Raw genomic sequence first — 19,124 nt, forward strand, 5'->3', positions numbered from 1 at the left:
TACTGTTTTCCAAACTGTTTTGGGGTGAAGCATGTGTACCTATCTGTTATTTTCATGATTTCAAAGTATAATTGATTATACATGTTAGTATTTATCTTTTGACAAACTAAATGACTATCTATGGTTTAAACACTGAATTCTCAAAGATTATAAGATTAATTGTTGGATTGTACTTATACATTCACCAGACCGATTGGTAGTATGATATAGCGCTATAGGACTAGACACCCCATTCCTGTTGTCATGGAATGTCCGAAACCAATTTGTTTCTCCATCCAAATAGGGATTTCCTTTGTGGTATCCTTATAGTCTCAAAGGTGTAGTTTGATGCACTAGGTCTGAATGAATTCTTAAATCGCACCTTTAAAGTATATTTTGATATACTCCCAAAAGGTATAGTTTGATATACTCTCATGTGTGGTATTGTACAGAACCAACATAAGCATTTTATCAACAAACCAAAGCATATTTTTAATATGTTATTTACAAATCCAAAGTATACTGTTAATATGCTGCTATAAGGTTATTCGATTAACCTTACATCATTTCACTTACCATACATAACTTTTGTTTATACATTACGTGGTTTACATTTAACTTGAGTTATACAATAACCTTGGACTATTGGTTTAAACATGAACATTCTATATTGGTGGTTTGGTTTGCGTAAGTGACTTAAGTAACGAGGCGTGTGTAATATGATACAAGCATGGTGGATACGCCGCTGGTACTTCCTATATATAAGTGTTTGTATGGTATTATATATCGTAGCGTTATTTGAATCATTTCAATTTGAGACATATGGCATTTTATACAAATAACACACTTTTCACGAGACATTGTTTTACAAACGACTTATCTTATACAAACACATTTTTACATGGTTATCCGTTTAACAATACAGTGTTCTCTTATTTATACATATCATCCAATCTTATCGTTTTTCAAATGATTTACAAGACAAAGCAAATTACAAGGTTCATGACTGACCGTTATTAACGTTTTCTTTAAACTCAAGTCATGAATCCCATTTTCACAAAACCTATGTATCTCACAGGCATTTTTATGCTGACGTACCTATTTTTACACATGTTTCAGGTGCTGTCTTGAGATGATTGTTGATACATGCTACATTTAGGATGGACTCGTGCCTTAGCAACTTTAAAACTTGGAAGATCATAGTTGTACTTATGTGATTGTAATAGAACAATGAGTTCATTTAATCAATAAAACAATATTTCAATTTCCATGTGTTATGAAACAATGATTCTGTTACAACACTCCCCGACGTTTCCGCCACGTTTTGTTGTTCCACGTGGTCGGGGTGTGACAGAAAAGTTGGTATCAGAGCTCATGGTTATAGGGAATTAGGTTATTAGTAATGCTTTGACCTAGTCTATAACCTTCCTAGGACCCTAACGCGAGTTTACTTGCGTTTAGTCATAAAACAATACTGTCACCTATCCTTAGGCGACGACCCCAACAAGAACATAAATTTCAAAACCGCTTTGAAAACTAATCATCTGTTCTAGGATGATTGATTTCTAGGTTTTGAACCCTCTGTTATAAGGTTTTGAACCCCTTTGAATTTTCAAAATCCTATCAAAGTTGGTCTAAATAATGTGAACACATGCAAACTGGAAGGGTGGATGCCTGTACCCTGAGTTTTCTGTCTAAGGCTAGAATGTTCGTACAAATCCACATAATCGGACCAGTCACTCTTACCTGGGAACTCTTGGGGTGAGTGTCCACTTATAGGCGAGCATGTCTTCGCGATACATTATTTTTGGCCTATTTACTTTGATTAATCACCGAGGTCGTTTGTTGCTTTATAGTAACAAACAAATGACCACTGTCCTTGTTTTCATCAGATATGTTTCATCTCATTCTTTTCGTCTAATTCTCTCACTCGTTTCCTCTCATGTTTCCTCTTTTAGAATGCCTCCTCGACGCGACAATCAAATGGCGAATGCCGAACTGGCGGAAATTATCGCGCAGCAAATGGCTGCTGCCTTCCCAAATCTTTATGCTCAAATAACCCAAGCCATCAACAACAACAACAACAATGCTCCATGCAATTTCAAAATTTTTAACTCGGCTAAACCACTCAAGTTTAGTGGTTCTGAGGGAGCAACTGGGCTTCTTCAATGGTTCGAGAGCATTGAGAATACTTTCCGTCACGTCCAGTGTCCTGAAAATCGCAAGGTCGAGTTTTCTTCGAGTGTGTTTCAGAAGAGGGCTCTTACGTGGTGGAACGGGGTTATGAGAGACCGCGGTGCAGAGGTTGCATTAGCACAGACTTGGGCCGAGCTTAGGGCTCTTATGATGAAGGAATTTTGTCCTCGTCATGAGCTTAGGGCTCTAGAAAGCGAATTTGATGATTTAAAGCAAGACAGTGGGGAACATCGAGCCTATACTGATCGCTATGAGGAATTGAGCTTGTTATGCCCTACTATGGTTACGCCTCTGCATAAGGCGATTGAGAAATACATTGATGGGCTTCCTGACGTAGTTCAGGATATCGTTACTGGCAGCAACCCTACTACTGTCAGACAAGCCATTGAATTGGCTGCCACTCTGACTGAATCCCAAATCAGGAAGCGCAAGCTGTTTCAGAAGGGCGACTTAAGACCATCTGACAAGACTGCTCATGTGGAACCAAAGGAAGAAAGTGCTGAGGTGTCCAAGAAGAAAAAACGCAAAGCCTCTCAAAGCTACGCTATAACTGCTCAAGACAAACAAGTTGCACCAAACCAACCAGCACAACCTCGTAAAAGACAAAATTATGTTGGTACCGCACCTTTGTGCAACAAGTGCAACCGTCATCATCTAGAGCAAGAGCAGTGTCACAAATGTACCCACTGTGGACGGTTGGGACATTTGATCAATGTTTGTCGTTATGCAAATCAAGCTGCTGCAAACCCTGCTGCTGTTCAAGCACGGTTCCCTCCAGGGTCATGTTATAACTGTGGTGACCTTACCCACTACAGGAACAATTGCCCAAGGCTTGTTAACATACCTCCAGCGCGTGGACGAGTGTTCAACATCAATGAGGCAAATATGAACAATGATGCAGCAGTGAACAATTAGTGTTTTGTGTTTCCTTGGTTGTTATCTTTTGACACTTCAAGACAATTCCGTTGTTACATAAATAAAGATTTGTTGTTTTTATTTCTGCAAAATTTATGCGTTTGTATGAATGCTTGATGAAACCTTATGATGTCAACCCAAAGACAAACTACTCGTATGGTTCTGTCATATTATGATCACTTGTGATCTCCCCAAGAACCTTAAACTCTCGTTTCTTTTAAGAATCAAAGTTAAACTCTTATTGAGAAACCCTCTATCTTTATAGATAGATCTTTATAAATCATTAAAGTTCCAAATGAAATCCATAGATTGGATTCCTAGTGTGCTTTAATATCCATACCTAAGGATAACAAATAAAGAATCAAGTTAACTAATTTTGTGCTTATATGTTTTCTTACATGTTTTGTGGTTGTATGTGATCCATCCAAATCCTCATAGACTCTTTCATATCTCATACGAGAGATTCGCAATAGGATATCCAAAGATACTATCTTAAACCCTTAATGGATTTCAACATTGTAGTTAAGTCCCTCTGGTTATAAAGTATTATTCTATAATTGGACCTCTTGAATGGTCTGCTTAAACAGATTGATTTTGAAAATCTGATTAGAAATATCATGTGATGATATAACTAAAAATGATCCCTTAAGTGGTCTATTTAAAGAGATCGTTCGTTGATCTAATTAAAAGGATCCTTTGGTGGTCTAGCCGAATCGCTTCATGTTTATTCAGGTAATTTTTCCTACACATTATGAAATGGACTGTGCGGACTGTGCAAGGAATTACGTAATTATGGAGGCCTACATAATTATGGAATTCAGTGCACAGGAGCCACAGGAAGCTTCATCTTGCGTTAAGACCTAGTGACAAGAATAATGATACGGGAGAAATCTCGGACCTCGACCAATGTCATTTGTTCTCACGCTCCCCCAATTCTGATCTCAATCACACACCAAGTTTCCTATGATAAGTCTTCATAAGAAACATTCTTCTGTTCATAGTTCAAAATTCCATGTTTTATTATTACTAGGAATTCGCTTGAGGGTTAACAAATTCGCTAAGAGTCCTAACATGGCCCCGAGTTTTACTTAAGGGTTCAAGGGATCTATTAGAAGGCGAAACCGTCACAGCTCTCTTCACAAGTTTCCTCTAGAATTTAATTTCGGGACGAAATTTCCTAAAATAGGGGAGACTGTGACACCTGTGTCACTCCAACCATCAAACGAATGCCAAACCAATAAAATGTTTTATTTCATACTTGGGATTTGTATAAATATGTATATGTTTTGCATATATCAATTCTTGTTCAATTTCAAACTCTACAACACTTTCTGGGGAATTATACGCAAACTAGTGCGTAAACGTACTCAGTTTAGTGCGACAAATACTCCGGAAGACCATCATACACTTAACATACCTTAACTAACCTTTACATAACTTAGAAATAAGTTTCTAAGGCTTTGGTATGGCAAAAACAAGTTAATTCGCTTACAGGGACTAAACTTGACAAACTGCGAAAGTATGCCAATTTGAACTGTAACAAACATTCCGGAACATGTCCATAAGTTAAACATACCATAAATATCCTTTACATAGCTTAGAAATAGGCTTTGAGGTGTTTGGTATGCTAAAACAAACTTTTGGATCATTCAGGGACTAAAGGTGTCAAAAAGTGCACAAGTTTGCACTTTCGCGCATAACTTACGTTCTGAATACATCCAGACATCCAAAAATTTATGTAATCATCCTTATATTATGCCTTAGTGTTTGGCATGAGAAAAATCCATTCGTCGCGTCATTTGGATCGTTTTTCGCGCTTATGCGCATTCCGTCGTAATTAAGCGAACATCGCGTTCGTACGACCAAACGAACCAACATCCGGAACATTTTTGAGCATGTTTCATGTCCACAATGTTTAGGCATCTTTTAGGGCCTTAAAGTTGGCTTTACGGGCCTTAGAAGTGTCGGAAATGGCTTAAATACGCAACAGGGACCAAAACTGCCAATTTTGAAAGTATGTGCAGATCAGAAGCTTCAGGCGGCCCGCGTGAGTTTTGACTAAATGTTGAGGCGGGCCGCGTCAGACTGTCAGACCAGATTCAATGTTTCTAATCAATGCAGTTGGCCTTTCGTTCGATCAAGGGGCAATGCCCTTTCACCCAATCAAAGGCCAAAGGCCATTTTCAGTAACCACCACATTTTTGACAAGTGTACGCACGAGATCGCGGCACGATATTCGATAAACGATCCTAACGGTTCCACTTTTCCTATAAATACCCCCCCCCTTTTGTGTAAAAATCACAAGAATCAGATCTAAAAGCTCTAAGTTGAAGTATTGCTTCATACCTGAGTTTCTCTGATCTAGATTAGCATTCGGGGACCCTTCGTAAGTATTCTTTCGTTGTTTTATCGCTTTTCGAGTCTGAAAGTCAACGTTTTGTTGACTTTCTGCATTGACCAGCTTATGGTCGATGCGAAGTTCATGGAACTTCATAACGTGAGCGTGATCACGATGGTTATAGTCCGTAGTGACTATACCTACTGGTCACCACGTTATCTAGGCTCAGTGACGAGTCGTAGTTTCGGCCAAAATGCGCATTCTTGCGTATTTTGTAACCAAACTACTCGTGGGCATCAAAGCCGTTTGTTTTGATGCCAAACCTGTTTTCTAAACTTAGTTAAGCATGTTCTAACATGCTTAGCTCATCACTTTTAGTTTAGTGCTTATATAGGGTGGTAAGGTAAGCGATCTAAACCATCGCTTATACTTTCGAACCCGACCCATTTGGTCGATCATTAGGATCCGACCAAACACATTAGGTGACCATAGCTATAACCTTCCGAGGTTATACCTTGTAGTCACGATGTTAGGCGTTCCAGACGCGTTCTACGCGAACGACGCGTAAGGTAGCATAAGCTACCTAAACGGGTCGTGATGGACCGTAAGCACTTAGGTTAAGTTTCATTTTAGTATGTAGGCTTTGTTAAACCATATTACACGAGTCTCCATACTCGTTTGGTTTACGAACCCGCGTACTATCCAATCCTTCCATTTCGGTCCGGTATATTAACATAGCTACCTATTAGGTGCCGTTTGATATCCCGTGATCTTTAGCATTATCTGGTTATTATACAAGAACTCCAAAGCAACCTCAGGTGAGTACATTGAACCCCTCTTTTACTGTTTTCCAAACTGTTTTGGGGTGAAGCATGTGTACCTATCTGTTATTTTCATGATTTCAAAGTATAATTGATTATACATGTTAGTATTTATCTTTTGACAAACTAAATGACTATCTATGGTTTAAACACTGATTTCTCAAATATTATAAGATTAATTGTTGGATTGTACTTATACATTCACCAGACCGATTGGTAGTATGATATAGCGCTATAGGACTAGACACCCCATTCCTGTTGTCATGGAATGTCTGAAACCTATTTGTTTCTCCATCCAAATAGGGATTTCCTTTGTGGTATCCTTATAGTCTCAAAGGTGTAGTTTGATGCACTAGGTCTGAATGAATTCTTAAATCGCACCTTTAAAGTATATTTTGATATACTCCCAAAAGGTATAGTTTGATATACTCTCATGTGTGGTATTGTACAGAACCAACATAAGCATTTTATCAACAAACCAAAACATATTTTTAATATGTTATTTACAAATCCAAAGTATTTATAAGGTTATTCGATTAACCTTACATCATTTCACTTACCATACATAACTTTTGTTTATACATTACGTGGTTTACATTTAACTTAAGTTATACAATAACCTTGGACTATTGGTTTAAACATGAACATTCTATATTGGTGGTTTGGTTTGCGTAAGTGACTTAAGTAACGAGGCGTGTGTAATATGATACAAGCATGGTGGATACGCCGCTGGTACTTCCTATATATAAGTGTTTGTATGGTATTACATATCGTAGCGTTATTTGAATCATTTCAATTTGAGACATATGGCATTTTATACAAATAACACACTTTTCACGAGACATTGTTTTACAAACGACTTATCTTATACAAACACATTTTTACATGGTTATCCGTTTAACAATACAGTGTTCTCTTATTTATACATATCATCCAATCTTATCGTTTTTCAAATGATTTACAAGACAAAGCAAATTACAAGGTACATGACTGACCGTTATTAAACGTTTTCTTTAAACTCAAGTCATGAATCCCATTTTCACAAAACCTATGTATCTCACAGGCATTTTTATGCTGACGTACCTATTTTACACATGTTTCAGGTGCTGTCTTGAGATGATTGTTGATACATGCTACATTTAGGATGGACTCGTGCCTTAGCAACTTTAAAACTTGGAAGATCATAGTTGTACTTATGTGATTGTAATAGAACAATGAGTTCATTTAATTAATAAAACAATATTTCAATTTCCATGTGTTATGAAACAATGATTCTGTTACAACACTCCCCGACGTTTCCGCCACGTTTTGTTGTTCCACGTGGTCGGGGTGTGACAATTTTGTGTTTCAAAACGGTTATTTGAACATTATGCTTGTATGTTATCTGTGATGAGAATTGATATGATAGTTGTTGGCTGCTATGTCTCCTTTTCGGTCCAATAACATCTCTTGCATTGGTATTGTTATTATAATTGTCCTTTACTATATTCTTTGATAATTATTATGGTGTGTAGTAGTCAAACCCACTAGTTTAGTTGGTCCAATAACACCAAGAGGTAGTTATCGAATTGTCAGTCAACATGATTTGAATTGCATGTGATTATTTGGAATGGTGCATGTGAAGTGACGGCTAGCAACATGTCTAGTGGTGTAGGGTTCAAGATCAAAGTCAGTAGGTTGCAAGGGAGGGGTCATGTGTGAGATAATTTGATTAGTGGGTTGGGCGGCCAACCGAAAGCCATTGGCTGTGGGCTTCGGCTCAATAGTGCTAGGGAATCGAGTCTTAAGAGTGGCGGCTAACTTACATGTGACCATCTCACCTTAATTGACTAATATTCTTTTCGGTCCAATGATGTTTGGCGGTGGTTGATTGATGTCGGCCACTAGGGTTTTGTGATATGATTATTATTTATTGAAACAGTTATGGGTTGACGAAATAAAGTATCAGCGAAACACATTTGACGAAACCGACATGGCGAAACACATTGTGTTTCGCCGAGATCGTTCATGACGAAACAAACACAACAAATCAGGAGTGTTTCGTCGAGGGATGCAACGACGAAACAGAGGGCGTTTCGTCGAAAGGGATTCACGGCGAAACATGGGTGTTTCGCCGAGTGGGTAATCTGCACAGCAACCTGGTTTAATTCTGTTAAAGTTGGCTGGATTTATTAAACTGTGGTTAGATGCATTGCATGACTTGTACGATGTTGATTTCGTGATAGGTGTTACTTGGTAAACATTGATTGTGGTATTATGTGAACCTCATGAATGCAAACTGATTTATACACTTACGTACTTTAGGACGTGATTGATTAACTGTGAGCACATAACCTAGCATACCGAGCAAACCAAGGTGAGTTCACACTTTTACTAAGGCATGGGATTCCCAGGGCTTGGGAATGGGATTGAAGGAATGAGATGGAATAGATTTGTACTTACACTGTTGCTAGACTACCTACCATCATCCTCGGTTGTGCAGGACGCATACGTAAAACCTACGTATACTTGTATTCATCACTGTCCTCAAGTTGCGAAGGACACCCACATACAACCTACGTGAACTTATACTCACTACTGCCTCGGTTGTGTCAGGCACTTACGTAAAACCTACGTAAACTCCCGCGTACCCTGTCCTCGGTTTGTGAAGGACACTTATGTAAATCCTACGTAAACTTTGTACGTACTACTGTTCTCAGGTTAAGAAGAACACTTATGGTTACAAATAGTCTAGTGGATATACAACATGGGAAGCCCCCACAAACAGAACATACTATCGGCCTAGTAGAGCCACATGTTACAAACGAACTTACTATTACGCATTTACTTTCTATGAACTCGCTCAACTAGTTGTTGATCCTCTATTACATGCCTTGCAGGTCGTTAGATACATGGAGCTTGCACATGGAGGAGCTGGTCGTTGTGGGCTTGGATCGTGATTGTTTCGTTAAACACTTTATGGCATTTCATACTTTTTTTATGTTGAGTTTTATTTATACGCTTCCGCTAAACAGTGATAACATACTTATATTTTGAACACCTTTCATATTGGTGGTTGAATGGCATTTACTTTTACTTATTAATTACATGTTCAATATGATTGGTGGCTTGATCCTGGTCAGTCACGCTCCCAAGCGGTGATACTCCGCAGGTGGATTTTGGGGGTGTGACAGATTGGTATCAGAGCCATTGGTTATAGAGAACTTGGTTTTAATAGGGGAAAAACGTTTTTATTAAAACCAGACTATAACCAGTACAGTGCTCAACGATCCACAATGACGCCTCGCTCCACGTGCAAGACTCAACATCCTAGGTAATAAGGTTTATGTTTATTGCCTACTTGCTAGAATTACATAGAACTTTGCTCGCAGTATGCTTAGATTACATTTCTTACTATGCGTCATTACATGAGAACACCTATGTGCTTACACTCTTCTGTCATCGCACTACTCGCGAACCATTCTCACTTGTTCTACTTTTACTATGAAGATCATGTCTGGACGTGTGAACATGACTCAAGCCCAGTTGACGGCTCTTATCAATGAACAAGTAGCTGCGGCACTTGCAGCTGCACAAGCAGGTAGTATACCCTGCGGATGTGATTCACACTAGGATCTTTAGATCCTACATTAACTCTTGTGTTTAACTTTGTCCTATTTGTACACAATAGGTCAACACGCCCCACAACCTGTCTGTACTTTCAAGAACTTCATGGACTGTCGTCCAAGCACGTTTAGTGGCACTGAAGGAGCGGTTGGACTCCTCCATTGGTTCGAAAAGCTCGAGTCTGTATTCGAAATGTGTGAATGCCTGAGGCTCGCAGGGTGAAATACGCCACTGGTACTTTAGAAGGGATTGCGCTAACTTGGTGGAACGCGCAAGTTCAGATTTTAGGGTTGGCAGCTGCTAACGCCACCCCTTGGAATGATTTCAAGGAACTGATCAAAAGGGAATACTGCACACGGGAAGACATTCACAAGTTGGAAGATGAGTTTTACCATCTGAAAATGACTGGGTCAGAAATTGAAGCTTATACTAAAAGGTCAAACGAGCTGGCCGTGCTGTGTCCAACTATGGTGGACCCTCCAATCAAGCGCATTGAGTTGTATCTCAAGGGGTTAGCGCCAGAAATTTAGAGCCATGTGACATCGGCTAATCTAGACAACATCCAGGCTATTCAACGCCTTGCTCATCGCCTCACGGATCAGGCAGTGGAACAGAACAAGCTGCCCAAACGTATAAGCGCTACTGCTACCGCTACCACCTCTACTACACTTGCTACTCCCAGTGACAACAAGAGAAAATGGGAGGGGGATTCCAGCAAGGGATCAGCTTCAGTTCAGTCACAGGTTCAGCAACGAAAGACTGACAGTTATCAGAGTCCCAGTCAGCATTATTCAGGCAGTCACAGGCAGGGTGGATATCGAGGGAACCTTCCAAGGTGCAACAACTGCAACAGACACCACAATGGTCAGTGTAACAAGGGTCGCTGTCAAAGATGCCTCAAGATGGGTCATGAGGCCAAGGATTGTAGGAGCCCTCGGCCTGCGAACCAAAATCAGCAGCAGCCACAAGTACAGCAGAATCAGCAACAGGGCAACAAGGGATGTTTTCATTGTGGCGCCGAAGGTCACTTCAAAAGACACTGCCCTCGGTTAAACCGAAACCAGAACAACAACAACAACAACAATAACAACAATCAGGGCAATGGCAACAACAACAACGGTGGGAACAACATCGGCAACGAAGCAAGGGGTCGTGCATTTGTGTTGGGGCAGGGTGATGCCAGAAATGATCCCAACGTAGTCATGGGTAAGTTTCTTCTTGACGACTTTTATGTTAATGTATTGTTTGATTCGGGTGCGGATACAAGTTACGTGTCTCTTAAAGTTAGCCAAATGTTAAAACGTGCACCAACTCCATTAAACGCCAAACATGTCGTAGAGTTAGCTAATGGTAAAAGTCTAGAGGCCACACACATAGTTCAGGGTTGTAATCTTATCCTCGCTGGTCAAGCTTTCTCCATCGATCTCATTCCTATAGTTCTGGGTAGTTTTGACATTGTCGTTGGCATGGATTGGTTATCCAAGCAGCAAGTAGAGATACTATGTAAGGAGAAAATCATTCGTATTCCTCGTTCGGGTAAAGAACCTCTCGAAGTCCAAGGCGACCAGAGTGGTGTTGTGGTTGGCATCATCTCTTTCCTGAAGGCTCAGAAATGTTTACGAAAGGGGCACACTGCCATTTTGGCACTAGTTACTGATGCATCAACGAAAGAGAAAAGAAAAGAGGATATCCCAGTGGTACGCGAATTTCCTCAAGTGTTTCCTGAAGATTTACCTGGTCTACCGCCTCATCGCCAGGTCGAGTTTCAAGTTGAGCTAGCTCCAGGAGCAGCACCTATAGCTCGCGCACCGTATCGTTTAGCTCCAACTGAACTGGAAGAACTGTCTAAGCAACTGCAAGAACTCCTGGATAAGGGTTTCATTCGTCCAAGCTCTTCGCCTTGGGGAGCTCCAGTACTATTTGTGAAGAAGAAAGACGGCACTTTCAGGATGTGCATTGATTACCGCGAACTGAACAAGGTCACAGTGAAGAACCGTTATCCTTTTCCACGTATTGATGACTTATTCGACCAGTTGCAAGGGTCGAGCTACTACTCCAAGATTGATCTGAGATCAGGTTACCATCAACTGAGAGTCCGGGATGAGGACGTCTCCAAGACAACATTCAGAACTCGCTACGGCCATTACGAGTTTCTAGTCATGCCATTCGGGCTAACGAACGCGCCTGCAGTTTTCATGGATCTTATGAACAGAGTGTGCAAACCTTATCTAGACAAGTTCGTCATAGTATTCATTGACGACATCCTGATCTACTCCAAGAGTCAGGAGGAACACGAGCAGCATTTGTCACACACCCAAAATCCACCTGCGGAATACCACCGCTTGGGAGCGTGACATGACCAGGATCAAGCCATCAATCATATTAAACATAGTATATAATAATCAAAGTAGTTCGTAAAACCCAATTCAATACAATTGATGTTCAAACCAAACATAGTTAAGTAGCGGAAGCATAATATGAAAACTCAATGTATGTAATAAATTCAAGTGTTATAACGTGTAACAAAACATCCACGAATCCATACTCCACAACGACCAGCTCCTCCCTGTGCAAGCTCCATGTATCTAACGACCTGCAAGGCATGTAACAGAGGATCAACAACTAGTTGAGCGAGTTCACAGTTAATAGTTCAGCAATTGTAATAGTATAGTAAGCCTTGTGTTCGTTCATTAAGTCATGTATCGTATTAGTTCGTATCGCGGCCCTCTAGGCATGTATGCGAAGATTAAGGAAAGTTCTCAAGTATTCTAGACTAGGTATGTTCGTATCGCGGCCACCCGGCACCTGTGCGAAGTTTTAGTGTATAGTTCGCAGCCTTCCTAGGCATGTGTGCGAAGATTAGTCATATTATCGCAGCCAACCCTGGCATGTGTGCGAAGATCAGTCATATTATCGCAGCCAATCCCGGCGTGTGTGCGAAGATCAGTTCTATAAGCATCACTAGTCTAGCAGTATCTTAACCAATCACCTTCCTCACCCGAGGATCATATCACTACGTTCCATTATCTAGAGAAGTATAAATAAATAAATCAATCCCATTCCCACCCTGGGAACCCCATGCCTTGGCTGTGTGAACTCACCTTGGTTTGCTCGGTATGTTAGGTTATGCGCTCACAAGTAATCAGTCAAGTCCTATAGTGTGCACGTGTATTAAATCAGTTCATGTTCGTAATGATACGCATGTAATCTATGTCACAAGGCGTTTGACAGTTAACATCATGTATCGTATAATCACTTAATCAGTTTCATGTCATTCATACTTCATATCAGTGCCTTTCACAGTATTTTCTACTATCATCATCGAATAACTCACTTAAATCAGGGTTACACACTTAATTGAATTAACAGAACTCGATCATGCATCAATATTACAATTCAGACTGCAAGACACAACAATTGTTCGGATCATGCGTGCGTACATTAAAACATCGGACATCATATACAAAGCATACATAGATCGGGCCACCTTATCACAAGCAACCTCGGACAAGACACGTTATATATAAAACTCGGACCCCTATATCATATAAAAGTCGGACCCTTCACTTTATTCATAAAAGTCGGACTATCCATCCACCTTTAAAACTCGGACAACCCACAACCACAAAACTCGGACCCTTGAGTCCTCTTGTAAAACTCGGACAGTGGCAAGATGCCCTACAAACTCGGACCATGGTGTTTGGGGTTGGAACTCGGACTACATGGGTATTGTTACAAAAAGTCGGATATCACATATGACAAGGAAACTCGGACCAAGGGTGTGGGGATTAAAAGTCGGACCCCACTCCCATGTTTAAAGGTCGGACCTCAATTTTGTGGCACAAAGCTCGGACATCAAGTTAATCACATAAACATCAGACACATTTTATGTTAAAAAGTCGGACCATGTTGTCTTGTTTAAACCTCGGACAACAATCATGATAATAATATTCGGACACCAATTCTGTAACAAACTCAGACATCATGTGTTTTATTATAAAAACTCAGACTATTACATTCAAAGGTCGGACTAACATATCATATCAAAACTCAGACAATCAAAATTACGATTGTAACAGTTACACTCTCTTGTTCATACGATCTGGAACCCTAATTCGCACTTTGCATAACAGGAATCAATTTAACAATTAACAACTTCATCGTATCAAGCATATCTTGTCATCAAACAAACGATTTCATGACTAATTATCATCATAACACAATCATCATCATTCAATAAATAACTACAGAACTAGTATTGTGAAGAACTAGGGTTTACATGCATCAATCAATCAACAATTAATCACAAACAATGATTAAACAATTATCTTGATTTGATTCTAGATGGATTGGTAATCAAACTTGATGCAAAAGAACTTGTGACTCCAAGAATGATGAGAAGATGGTTGTAGAGAGGATTAGAGAATATGAGGGTACGTGTTTTGATTCTTGTGTGATGATTAGTGAATGATTAGGGAAGGAGATTAGGGTTAAGTATCACTAGGATTTCACTAATTGCTCTCTATATCCTCAAGTATTAACTTTCACACAAGTACACCATCTCACAACAATTTCACAGTTTAACCACCAAGTTTATGCATTTGACAAGTCTATCACAATTAACACATAATCATGCATAATCACACAATACACTTCATTGTATTAAAGCGTTACAGTTCCATAGCCAATTATTTGTGAAAATAAACAACTAAATAATAAATGAACGTGCAATAAATGCCAAGTAGGAATCTTGGAAATTCGAGTTGTCACAGCACTTACGACTTATCTTGGAACTTCTTCGAAAGGAACAACTGTACGCCAAGTTTTCAAAATGCGACTTCTGGCTTCGTGAATTCCATTTCTTAGGCCATGTGGTAAACAAGGATGGGATTCATGTTGATCCATCCAAGGTAGATTTGATCAGGAACTGGCCTGCACCGCGTACACCAACGGAAATACACCAATTTTTGGGTTTGGCGGGGTATTACAGACGATTCATGAAAGACTTCTCAAAGATCGCACAGCCGCTTACAATGCTGACACAGAAAGGTGTTACCTATCGTTGGGGAAATACACAGGAAACGACTTTTCAGTACCTGAAGGATAGACTGTGCAGCGCACCTTTTCTCTCATTGCCAGAGGGCACGGATTATTTTGTGGTCTATTGTGACGCATCAATACAGGGGCTTGGTTGTGTATTGATGCAGCGTGATAAAGTTATTGCCTACGCCTCGCGACAGCTTAAAGTACATGAACGAAACTACACGACGCACGATTTAGAGCTGGGAGCTGTTGTTTTCGCACTTAAGATATGGCAACACTACCTGTACGGTACCAAGTGCACTATCTACACCGATCACAGGAGTCTCGAGCATATCTTCAAGCAGAAGGAATTGAACATGCGTCAACGACGATGGGTCAAGCTGCTGAATGATTACGAATGTGCCATCAAGTACCATCCAGGCAAAGCCAATGTTGTGGCTGACGCTCTCAGTCGAAAAGATACTCTACCTAGGCGTGTACGAGCTTTGCAGCTCACTATTCAGTCTGATCTTCCTGCACAAATACGAGATACTCAGGTGGAAGCATTGAAACCAGAAAACGTCTGTGACAACTTGAGTTTCTAAGATTCCATTTACGCATTTATTGCACATTCACTGTTTGTTTAACTGTTACTTGCACAATTAGTTTGCCGGGAAATTGTAACGTTGTATTTGAGCATGGTTATGTGTTAATTATGAAAGACTTGTCAAATATATGAACTTGGTGGTGAAACTGTGAAATTGTTTGAGATGGTGTACTATTGACAAATATTATAATTAAGGGTGTATAGAGTAATTAGTGAAACTTAAATTATTTTTAACCCTAATCATTCACTAATCACTACACAAAAACCAAAACACATACTTGCAATCCTCTGATCTTCTCTGGCAATCATCATCTCCATCACAAGCACAAGTCTCATGCATCAATCTTAATCTTGCAATCTAGTTAGAATCAATCCAAGGTAAATGGTTATTGATTGTTTGATTATTTTCTTTTCTTGAATATGTGATTCATAGAAACCCTAATTCTATATGTGATAGTTCTGCGTTTGATTGAGTTTGATTGTGGTAAATGGTTTATGATCAACTGTGGAATCCGTTGTGCAAATTACCTGCTGAATGTTAAGTTGCCTGTGATGATAGAAGGGTTGAATATTGATTTGATTTCTGCAATGCAATGAAATTATGGTTTTGGATCGTGTGGAAATGTAACTGTTCCAATGATTTGCATGATTAACTGTTGGTTGATTTTGATTGCTTGTAAGTCCGACCTTTGGTTGTTAAAGGGTCCGACCTTTTGAATATATGGCACAAGTCCGACCTTGTTTGATGATTATATCCGAGTTTTATATATGCATGATAAGGTCCGAATTTTGAGAATGAGTATGTAAAGGGTCCGACTTTTCAAAAGATTATATGGTCCGAAGTTTTGTAGTGGTTGTTTTCCGAGTTTTAACCCCCCCACACCCCTGTCCGACTTTTAACCCCCACCCCCCATGTCCGACTTTTAAACAGGGAAGCCCCCCTCCTTCTTGTCCGAGTTTTAGGCCACAGCCTTGGTCCGAAGTTTTTAGGGGGAGTCCCCTTGGTCCGACCTTTATTCAGGGGAATGGATGTCCGAACTTTTAAGGGGGGGGGGAGCCATATAGTCCGATGTTTTAATGTATATATGCCTAACCCTGTTCATTCAGCAAACACAGTTAAATAGTAGCTCTATAAATTGTTAACTCTGTTATCTTATGCATGTAATCCTGTTAAGTATGTAACTTTGTTAAACATGTAAACCATTGATAAGTTGCTAAGTTGTTAACTCTAATTGTTTGTTAACTCTGTTAGTTAACTAGTACTGTTAAGTTATTATTCCTGTTACATATGTTAACTGTGTTAAGTGTTAACCATGTTAAGTGTATTAGTTATGCGAAAACATGTTATCTTGTTAAGTATGTTGATCTTGTTAAACACGACTACCCTGTTAATTGTGTTACTAAATAACTTTGTTCGAATTGATCAAGAACACTGTCATATGAGGCATGATTGTATGAAAGTAAAATAACTGTTATGTGCTGCATGATGATTAACTGCCAAACACACTATGTGACGTTAGATTACGAACGAAAACTGATTATACATACGTGCGTACGATAGGTCGTGATTGATTAACTGTGAGCGTGCGTATTCTTTAGCATACCGAGCAAACCAAGGTGAGTTCACACAGCCAAGGCATGGGGTTCCCAGGGTGGGAATGGGATTGGTTTATTTACTTGTACTTCTCTAGATAATGGAACGTAGTGATATGATCCTCGGGTGAGGAAGGGGATTGGTTAAGATACTGCTAGACTAGTGATACTAATAGAACTGATCTTCGCATACACGCCAGGGTTGGCCGCGATAATATGACTGATCTTCGCACACATGCCTAGAAAGGGCTGCGAACTATTCACTAAACTTCGCACAGACGCCGGGTGGCCGCGATACAAATATTCCTAGTCTAGAACACTTGAGAACTTTCCTTAATCTTCGCATACATGCCTAGAGGGCCGCGATACGAATTAATACGATACACGACTTAATGAACGAATACAAGGCTTACTGTACTATTACACTTACTGAACTATAAACTGTGAACTCGCTCAACTAGTTGTTGATCCTCTGTTACATGCCTTGCAGGTCGTTAGATACATGGAGCTTGCACAGGGAGGAGCAGGTCGTTGTGGAGCATGGATCGTGGATGTTTTGTTAAACTTTATAACACTTGAACTTATTATATACTTCGGGTTTTCATGTTATGCTTCCGCTACTTAAACTATGTTTGGTTTGGACATCAATTGTATTGAATTGGGTTTTACAAACTACTTTGATTATTTTTTTTTGGGTAAAGGGTTACCCCAGTGATTCTATATATTCACAAAACAGAAAAACAAGTAGTATGGAAAGCCCATACTAGTTCTAACATGGGACAACCCCCCATGAAAGTAACACAAGAAAAACGAGACGACTAGTTCACAATTTAACTCCCACTAGACAAAAATCTAGAAAAACAACCTAGACACCAAGCATAAACAACTAGCCAGCGTCGTTAAGCATCGCGTCATCATGTATATCCCACAGCTCTAGAAAGCGTCTGACTTTATCCATTCTCTTGTACTTAGCTCCCATAAGTTTGTATCGAACAGTCTGAAAAATCAAAGAAATAATAATATCTGGAGGTCTCGTTTGATTTTTAAACAATCTAGCGTTTCGCTCTTGCCAAATGAAATACGCTGAAGCAGCTACTATGAGACGACTTGCATAATTGAAAACCGATTTAGACGCACCTCTAGCTAAGAGCCAATTCGTCACATCTGTCCACTTCGGGTCAACCGTACCCATATTCACCTTATCCCTAACCGAGCACCAAATCTGAGCCGAGAACTTACATTCGAAGAACAGATGCTCGTGAGAGTCATTATTTTCGAAACACAATAGGCAACACATCATGTTCATGTTCTTTCTTCTCGTCAGATCCCATTGTAGAATTTTATCCTGAGTCAAAAGTTTCCTACGCATGATGAGCCACATAAGGAAAGCATGCCGAGGAATACATTGTGAAAACCATACCACATTCACCCAATCTACTTCCGTTTCCCTAGCTCGGATAGATTGCCACACACACGCAGACAAATGATCATACGATTTATCACCATCTTTCCAAAGAAATCTATCTCTACTATTCGAATTAAGCTGCAGGTTATCCAGTTGAATTAAAACCGGAAACAAATCTCGCCAAGCCGTAGGCCACTTCCAAGAACCATCCGCCCACACATCCTTGACCGAATCATGAAGGGAGAACCCAGCTGCATGAATGATACGAGGGGATATGAAACTGGCTAAAGGCCCGCACTCACACCAACGGTCATACCAAGCGGATGTCATCCCACCATCACCAAGCTTTGACCAAACATAATTCCTAATAATTGGTCGTAATGCGAAACCATAAGAGCTTTATTAACATCTTGAAGTCTTCGCAACCCAAGGCCTCCTTCATATTTCGGCTTACATATAGAATTCCACGAAACCTTCGTTTTCCCTCTTTGAAAGGAACCATCTTGCGACCACAAAAAATTCCTCATCTTTGTTTCTAGCTCCTTGATAACCCTCGCCGGCAGAATTAACACAGAGGCCCAAAAAATGTGCATAGAGGATAGAACTGATAGAATAAGCTGAACTCTACCCGCAAAAGACAAG

At 40.0% G+C, this 19,124-nt stretch overlaps 1 protein-coding gene across 1 annotated transcript; it reads right to left on the reverse strand.

The window, feature by feature from the left end:
- Positions 1 to 17,963: 17,963 nt before the first annotated feature.
- LOC110935728 lies at positions 17,964 to 18,812 on the reverse strand. Its single transcript, XM_022178103.1, has one exon. The coding sequence runs from the start codon at positions 18,810 to 18,812 to the stop codon at positions 17,964 to 17,966; it is 849 nt and encodes a 282-aa protein (XP_022033795.1).
- Positions 18,813 to 19,124: the final 312 nt, after the last annotated feature.

This window comes from Helianthus annuus, chromosome 1, assembly GCF_002127325.2.
Source record: "Helianthus annuus cultivar XRQ/B chromosome 1, HanXRQr2.0-SUNRISE, whole genome shotgun sequence".
Classification (NCBI taxonomy): domain Eukaryota; kingdom Viridiplantae; phylum Streptophyta; class Magnoliopsida; order Asterales; family Asteraceae; genus Helianthus; species Helianthus annuus.